Source organism: Haematobia irritans, chromosome 1 (genome assembly GCF_050003625.1).
Source record: "Haematobia irritans isolate KBUSLIRL chromosome 1, ASM5000362v1, whole genome shotgun sequence".
Taxonomy (NCBI): Eukaryota; Metazoa; Arthropoda; class Insecta; order Diptera; family Muscidae; genus Haematobia; species Haematobia irritans.
Genome location: NC_134397.1, coordinates 246,919,254 through 246,928,262, shown reverse-complemented (window position 1 = coordinate 246,928,262; position 9,009 = coordinate 246,919,254). Strand labels below are relative to the sequence as shown.

The window sequence follows — 9,009 nt, the reverse complement described above, 5'->3', positions numbered from 1 at the left end:
AAAACCACGGTTTCTATAAGCCCAAGACCCCAAATCGGGAGGTCGGTTTATATGGGGACCATACCAAAAACATGGACCGATGCTCACCATTTTTGGGACACCTCTTTACGGTTCTAAAGTACCTCTCGATTTCCAATTTCAGGTAAATGGGATAAAAACTGCTGTTTCTATAAGCCCAAGAAATAAAATCGGGAGATCGGTCTATATGGGGTCTATACCAAAATATGGACCGATACTCACAATTTTTGGCACAGGTATTTGTGGTCCTACAATACCTCTAGATTTCCAATTTCTTTACCTCTTTATGGACCTAAAATACCTATAAATTTCCAATTTCAGGCAAATTGTATATAAACTACGGATTCTATAAACCCAAGATCTAAAATCGGGAGATCGGTCTATATGGGGGCTATACCAAAACATGGAACGATACGGACCATTTTCGGCACACCTTTTTATGGTCCTCAAGTACCTCTGGATTTTCAATTTCAGGCAAATTGGATAAAAACCACGGTTTCTATAAGCCCAAGACCCCAAATCGGAAGATCGGTTTATATGGGGACCATACCAACAACATGGACCGATGCTCACCATTTTTGGCACACCTCTTTACGGTTCTAAAGTACCTCTCGATTTCCAATTTCAGGTAAATGGGATAAAAACTGCTGTTTCTATAAGCCCAAGAAATAAAATCGGGAGATCGGTCTATATGGGGTCTATACCAAAATATGGACCGATACTCACAATTTTTGGCACAGGTATTTGTGGTCCTACAATACCTCTAGATTTCCAATTTCAGGTAAATTGAATGAAAACTGCGGTTTCTATAAGCCCAAGAAGTAAAATCGGGAGATCGGTCTATATGGGGGCTATACCAAAACATGGACCGATACTCACCATTTTTGGCACACCTCTTTATGGTCATAAAATACCTCTAGATTTAAAATTTCAGGCAAATTGCATAAAAACTACGATTTCTATAAGCCCAAGACCCCAAATCGGGAGGCAGGTTTATATGGGGACTATATCAAAACCTGGACCGATATAGCCCATCTTCGAACTTGACCTGCCTGCAGACAAAAGACGAGTTTGTGCAAAATTTCAGCACGATTGCTTCATTATTGAAGACTGTAGCGTGATTACAACAGACAGACAGACGGACATCGTTATATCGTCTTAGAATTTCTCCCTGATCAAGAATATATATACTTTATATGGTCGGAAATAGATATTTCGATGTGTTACAAACGGAATGACAAACTTATTATACTTATTATATGGGTATAAAAAGTGTTGTTCCACCAAGACAACACACAGTGCCACAAGTCATTGAGAACGATGGCAAAATTCATGAATTCGGCTTCGAATTGCTTCCCCACCCACAGTATTCTCCAGATCTGGCCCCCAGCGACTTTTTCTTGTTCTCAGACCTCAAAAGGATGCTCGCTGGGAAAAAAATTGGCTGCAATTTAAGAGGTGATCGCCGAAACTGAGGCCGATTTTTAGGCAAAACTGAAGGAGTACTACCAAAATGGTATCAAAAAATTGGAAGGTCGTTATAAACGTTGTATCGCTCTTGAAGGGAACTATGTTGAATAATAAAAACGAATTTTGACAAAAAAAATGTGTTTTTCTTTGTTAGACCGGGGACTTATCAGCCAACCTGTTAAATAAAATTTTGACAAAATTTTCTATAGAAATAAAATGTTGACAAAAGTTTCTATTGAAATAAAATTTTGACAAAATTCTCTATAGAGATAAAATTTGGACAAAATTTTCAATATAGAAATAAAATTTTAACAAAATTCTCTATAGAAATAAAATTTTGACAAAATTTTATATAGAAATACATTTTTGGCAAAATTTTCTATAGAAATAAAATTTTGGCAAAATTGTCTATAGAAATAGAAATTTGACAAAATTTCTTACATACAATTTTGTTAACAAAGATTAAACCCGATTTCTCGAAAACATTTCCAAATTTATGGAAATTCCCCACCATTCAGAAATTTCGTCCCCACTCGCGAAAAAATATCCCCAATTTGGGAAAAAATCCGCAATACTGGCAACACTGCTCGGCTATAAAAAGGACGTCTCTTGAGCTTAACATAGAATCGGGCAGCACTCAGTGATAAGAGAGAAAGAAGTTCACCAATAGTCTAAGTGAGCCTGAAATATCCGGCTGCCACTATACCTAACCCAACCTAACCATGAGCAATCACAATGGATCAATATGGTATAAATGGAAACCAATTCCTTTCTACAGATTGGTGTCATCGTCTATAACCTAACTTAGGGCCTTTTCGGAAACGCAGTGTTGCGCTGCAACTGCTGCGCATCACATTCATAATTGCAACATCCGGCAACACTGCAAGCGTCATATGTTCTAAAATGCAACAATGTAGCATATGTTGAGCAAACGTAGTAAAAAACACGCAGTATAAAAATGGCTGATGCAGAGAACGAGTAAGTATTAAAATTTTCAATTTATTTTTGTTTTTTATATTATATGTTTATAATATTTTTATAATTTTTTAGGGTAGAGGTTGATTCCAAGACAACTAAATTATAGTAAGAGCACGTTTGGATATGGAGGGCGACTTTGAATCAGGCCGAAAAAAAAATCAGTGTTATGGAGCAAAGTGGTCGACAAAATTAAGGAAAATAAACCTGATTTCACGCTCACGAAGGAGCAGACAAATGGGCCGTGCCCATTCCTACGTTAAATCGATCACTTATATGCCGGAAGCTCACACAACCATTACTCATCTTCCACAAAGTGATAAGTAAGCATTCTTCCAAATTATACGCACAACGGCCCTTGCTACGTGTTATCCAGAATGGTTCAAGCGCACACAGCAAGGACTGAAATCAGGGATTTTACACACACGTTTAACAAATATTGTTATGCTTACTTGAAATGTAGATCGGCTCATACGGAAGTGATTGAAAAAAACATCATCCGGATATTGATTGACGACTTCAAAGTATCCCAAAATTTTTGGAATTCTTCGTATCGTCTTGCAAACTTGTTGCAGTATTAAATTTCGCTTTTTATACTTTAGATATCTTTTTTTCTGTAAATAACATAGATTTGACCCATTTGAAGAGTCATCTAATTCACAAATAAAATTTATTATATACTTTTCCATTTGTGGTGTTTTTGCGTTCTAAATTGCAAACAAAATATGCAACAAAAAAGCAGCTGCAACAGCTGATCGGCAACAGCTGCGCAACAAAATCAATGTTGCGCAGCAGTTGCAGCGCAACACTGCGTTTCCGAAAAGGCCCTTAGATATTGCTTTGCTGTTCAATCGCTGAGTCTTTGGCCATTTATAACTCATCGACTTAGCCCTAATTTTTTAAAGCAACATTACCATGGATGATTCATCATTGGAATATTTTTTACTCAAACAATTTTCTAAAATGAAAAGTCTCAGTATTTTGATTTATTCGTTGTTATTAATTGTTGCGGATACAATTCGTAGTACTTTATTCGTGTTAACGTCAACCTAGTAAATTGTTTCACATTTTGTGGTTTGGTTTGCTTCTAAATTTACACATAATAATAAACTTAAATAATTAAAATGAACGATATTCAATGATATGAGGATGATAACTATGAGACGTTTATAAAAAAAAGTTTATGAAATAAATGAAGGCACAATAAATTCGGAATTACTTAAAATAAAGAGCAAAGTACCTCCATCCACAGAGAGATGACCATGATCATTGCATTATTTAATCCTAAGGAAAAAAATCAACCAGAATGTGGGATCACCTAAGACATCTGTAACAGAGAACAAAGGTCTCCCACATTGTATAACATTACATACATATTGCAATTTATGTTTTTTTTTCTTTGTATAAGTAATTATTCACTAGTAATAATAATAAAGATAATATTTAAAAAAAATGTATTATTGTGATTGTTACTTTTCTAAATATTCAAAAAATTTCATTAATATATGGGGTACGGGGGCGAGGGCTCGGGATGAAGAAAATTGTGGGGTGGGGTGGGATTTATTTTCGTTTATCATGGCATCTGAGCTACTATTGACTAGAGGGCAAGAGTCTATTATCTAGGGCTTAGAATCTACGCTTATGTTGTTGTTGTTGGTTTTGCCTGGAACCAGTTGTCGAACAAGATGATGATGAGGGGGCAGGCTTCTTACTCGAACTACCCTTAGAGGACGATGCTGAAGATGAACTGGGATGATTACTAAGTCGCTTTCTTTCTTGGGCATAATAGCAGAATATGCAAAAGCCATTTTGTGGTGTGCTACATCAAATATTTGTGGGACTACGTGAGGTGGATTGAGTGCCATAACGAGAACTGGATCTGGAAGGAAAAATAATGTTAGATTATAAATCCACCTTAGACTTCGCCTCCCATTTAAAACTCACCTCGATAGACTTGTGGTGTAATCACGTATGGGTGTATTCGATTCATGTCGATACCTGCTAGAACTTGAAGGCTCTAAGAGAGACATAGTACGATGATCATAGGCGCGTATTGGTCTCCTACCCATGGTGGCATATCCTTCAATATGGCCACTGGTGGAGTTTAAGCCCCCACTGCCGACACCGCTGCTGCCCGAGCTATTAGGTGGGGTACTGCCATTCATGTTATAGGAGAAACGTCTTTTGGGATTATAGGTCTGATAATAGGCATTGGTGCTGGAGCTGGATCCAGTCTTGTCCGCACTACTTTCTCTCATATCATCTGCTATGGTGCTCTTGTAACGCGATGGCAGTATGGAACTATGTCTTAATGTATCCCCATCCTCGGTAGCATAGGATCCATAACGTCGTTCCGCTAAAGCAGCCGATGGTGATGTGGGTGCTCGTATATCATTAAGACTTTTTCGGGGTCTTCCTGGGGTTAGAGTCGATGACGAGTAATCATTACTCGTATAGGGTGATTTATATACGGGGGGCTTTAACTCAGTGCCTATGGGACTCAACTTCAAAGGTCGGAAGAATTCCTGTGTAATGTCGGGTGAGCGAGCCCTTTCCTCGGGATAGATTTTATTGGAGGACCGGGTTTTAGTGGCTGACTGTTGGTAATATTCTCGCACCGCATTGGGACCCACAATACTGCTAATCCTCTTGGGTTTCTTCTCATTAAAGCGACAATAGAAACTACGTCTTCTTATACGATCCACAATACTCTCATTGGGATCGGAACTTTCGCCACCATCACCAGCCACACCACTTCCCCCTGCTCCTCCCCCTCCACCTCCTCGACGGGTGGGTGATGAGAGTTGAGAAGTCCGTGAGAGTCTCGATACTGTGGGTGAAGGCGTGGCTCCATGCATACGATAATTATCTTCAGAGCATACCGACCAATTGTCAAAATACAATTCCGGTTCCTCTGTGGGCGAACGAAATGTTGAGGTGGTTGAGGCACAGTCTTCTTGATAACTTCTGGAATCCGATGAGTAATTGGCTATATTGTCAAATGACGGAGACATTAGATTATTATTCTGATGATTGATCTCATGTCGTGAGGAAATGCCGGATCGATAGCCCGATGAAATGTTGTTGTTGTAGGCTAGAGGTAAGTGGTTGTTGTTGGTGGTGTTGCTGTTATTGTTATTGGTCAAATTATCGGCTAATTGATTGTTAGCTGCATTGCTGCTACTGGAAGAGCTGCGCACAGTGGAGGCTCTTGTTGCCGATGTGGGATAGGGTGGAAGATTCGAATAGATTTCATTGTCATTAATGTACGAGTATTTTTTGGTACTGCTGCTACTACTCCTAGCCGTATTGCTGGTACTCTCTGTGGCCGTCTTGTCCGCTTTATTGGTTAGCTCCAGCATGAGACCTTTTCTTCGATCTTTGTTGCCCTGCTGTTGCAGCTTGGAATCCGAGCTCTGGGAAGTTTGGAGAGTTTTGCCACTCGTCTTGCCAGTGGCCGAGCATGCTATACATTCCGGACAAGTGTTACTCATTTCAGCCAGCGAAGAATTCACATCACAATTGCATGAGGCTTCAGCCAACAATGATCTACCACTGCGACTCCTTTCGGCAGGCATTCTCTCGGCAAATTCCTTGGACTTCTCTTTCATGGAGGCTATAGCATCGGCATTTTGATATATGGGTGAAGCGTCCACCATTTGTCTTTGTAAATTGCTGGCGGAACGTACATTCCTTACCCTGTTGCCATTGCCCGAGTTATCTTTCTCGTAGCGTTTGAATAGGCCCAAAACTCGATTTACCGATTTGCGATTAAATGTTCCCGGCATCTCCTCAACACTAACAGCTCGCTTGATATAATTCGATTCCGAGGGTATTATCGGTTGCGAACGGGGAACCGATAGTTCTCTGAGATTACGTATCATGGTATCGATACGTGATCGTTTATCTCCCTTGGAGGCTTTGGCTTCGGCGGAAGCCTTCGCGGTATCTTTAGTGGCTTCTCCCTCACTGGGAGTTTGCACACTGGTGGCTTTTTTCGAAACAGAATTACCTAACGATTTAGTTTTCTTAACGAAGGAATATCTACCACCACCACTGGCCTTTTCGGGGGTTGTTGATGCTGTTGTTGTTCCAGCACCATCCGTAATGGCGGCTTTCTTTTGTATGGGAATATTGGCACATGAGTTACTTGTAGCGGAAGCTCTAAGTTTTTCGAATTTTTGGCCAATGGCATAGAGCAAGCCTTTGTTGGGTTTTTTCTCCAATTGTTTTTCTTTGGGAGTTGTTGTGGCGATGGAACCATTACCCGTTGCCGGACTAGATTCCTTAGAATCATCACCTACACTGGAATTGGTATTGCTTGCAGAACTAGTTGAGCTTATGGCAGTGGGAGGTGAGAGTTTGGATTTCTTGGTAACCTTAATGGATTTCTTTAGTGTTGTCGGAGTAATGGCCTTTATTTCGTTAACTTGCGACTTGGTTGCTGCTGTAAATGGTTCATTAGATGCCAAGGGTGAGGATACACTAGTTTGCAAAGCCACATCGGGTGCTCCTTCCGCAATAGTGGACCCACTCAAATCGCCTGTCATCTTTGGCCTTGTCGACTTTTTCAGTTCTTTGGGAGTCATCAATTTCGAGGTAGGATAACTCTTGGGTCTTAACAAACGGCTCTCTCTTGGTGCTGTGGAGGCGGTCATTGCATCTTGCCCACTTGATCCACTGGACATTTCACAATTCGCCTCCATTATTGTGGCTTGCTGAGAGACTGCAGTCATTTTCGACATTTGATCACATCTCTCTGCCGAGTTGCCAGAGTTATCGGAACTTAACTCCTTTGTGGGATATGATTTGGGACGTTTGAGTTTTGACACTACCTTGGTAGGAGAATAGCTATCGGACGTTGTAAGTGATTTTCCCTCACCACCCATGGGCATTGGAATGTTCTCGCTTGTGGGAGTCTTTACGGTATCGCTTGATTTCTTCACCACAATTTTCTTCACTTTCTTAACAAGCGTCGTAGAAGGGACAGCGGCCTTCACTGTGGTGTCCGCATCGGTCGAAGACTCTGTGGATTTTTCTTTTGGTTTAACTTTTTTGACTTTTTTCAACGTAGAGGTAGCACTCTTTTCCCTTTGTTCCACTAAAGTGGGTTCGGTGGTTGTACCACTACTCTCCTCCTCCACCAAACGCTCTTGCTGTTGCTGTGATCGTATGGTGGAGAGTAATTGCAATTCTTGTAGAATTTTATCGGCCAGCTCATGTTTGGCCAATTTCTCACTTTCATCAAATTCTCGGGGTCGCGATAGACTACGACGATTTCTTTTCAGGGTACCATCCTGTTGACTTAAGGATGCCGAAGCATTTGTCGGGTCTAGACGTTCGGAAAATATGTCCAAACTCTTATTGCGCGCATGACGGCTATGCTTCAATTTGGTGGTTACAGTCTCAATATTCTCTGGGTCAAGTGTGGAAATCTTTCGATTATCCTCTGTGGGGGATGTGGCATTCGTCATCTCTGCAGGGGATTCTTCAAGAGGTTGATCCAAAAAGTCAGGTCTTAGCAAACGTGAAATTCGTCTTTGTGAAGGACGCTTAGCGACAGCGCCAGTATTTTCAACCGAAGCTGAGGGTGAAAGTCGACCACTTGGCGGACGACCAATTGATGAAGGAATTTCAGAGTTGGTGGAAATTTTTTGACCGCCATTTGCAGTGGTTTCCTTTGCTCCTTTACTCACATAGGGGGAATAGTATTTGTATTTCTCATTCACTTCGGTACTATACAAAGTACAGGAATCCCTTTCCTTGTCCTGATCCTTGTTATCATAATCCTGTCTTAGGCCATTGAGATTACGGCTAGACGTCACCTCATCTTGATCAATTTTGTTCTTAGATCTGGGTGATTCCTCTTTGCCATCTTCGGTTTTTCCTATGGGCAATGTGGAACCTGGTCTTCCACTACTTTGGCTACGTTTGTATATTCGTGTGGATGCAGGAGGATTTTGTCCTGTTTGCACACTTAATGTTCTTGATAGTTTCCTTGCTTGAGTGGGTGGTAATTTAGCAAGTAATTGCTCTTGAAAACATTTGGGTAAACCAGGAGCTATACTGGATAAGGTTTCTAGATCGGTTTTACTCAAACGCAAACGAGATAAATCCAAATCTGCTAAATCTAAAGGTTCATCTGGAATTTGAGCATTTTCGTCCATTGATTTGGACTTCTTTTCGGAGCTGGAAGAAGATTTACCTGAAATAATGAAAGTGATGAGTGTCTTATGAGTGGGTGTCTAAAATTTTTTCTCTTTCATGATTACATTAAAAAATAATAATAGAGTTTTTATTAGACTTCTAAAGTACTTACCATGGAATTGAACTTCTTACGTTTGGATGGATATCAAGACGAAGGTGATTTTTGAAAAATTATATAATATAGAGCCTCTATTATATCTAAACTGCTACAAACAAAAAAGCTTAAAAATGTTTTTGGGGTGATTTGTCTCTTTGGTTTTGGAAGGAAAATCGGGCAGAGAAATCGATTAGATTTTGATGCCTAGTAACCAAAAATTTCTGTCCCTTCTTAGTAATGCT

The 9,009-nt window shown here is 40.2% G+C and overlaps 1 protein-coding gene and 1 long non-coding RNA gene across 9 annotated transcripts in view; one reads left to right on the top strand and one right to left on the bottom strand.

Annotated features, from left to right (window-relative positions):
- Nucleotides 1-2,310: 2,310 nt before the first annotated feature.
- LOC142219457 (uncharacterized) lies at nucleotides 2,311-3,151 on the top strand. Its single transcript, XR_012717585.1, has 2 exons — nucleotides 2,311-2,466; nucleotides 2,539-3,151. It is a non-coding gene; the product is annotated as an uncharacterized LOC142219457 (long non-coding RNA).
- Nucleotides 3,152-3,442: 291 nt separating this feature from the next.
- Nucleotides 3,443-9,009, bottom strand: part of Nuak (Nuak family kinase 1) — a 148,820-nt gene continuing 143,253 nt past the window's right edge. For all 8 annotated transcript variants that reach the window (XM_075288384.1, XM_075314442.1, XM_075288407.1 and 5 more), the window contains 2 exons: nucleotides 4,408-8,668; nucleotides 3,443-4,342 (listed from right to left, as the gene is read on the bottom strand). In XM_075288384.1, coding sequence (XP_075144499.1) covers nucleotides 4,288-4,342; nucleotides 4,408-8,668 — 4,316 coding nt within the window. In that variant the 3' untranslated portion in view covers nucleotides 3,443-4,287. The remainder of the gene's footprint in view (nucleotides 4,343-4,407; nucleotides 8,669-9,009) is intronic.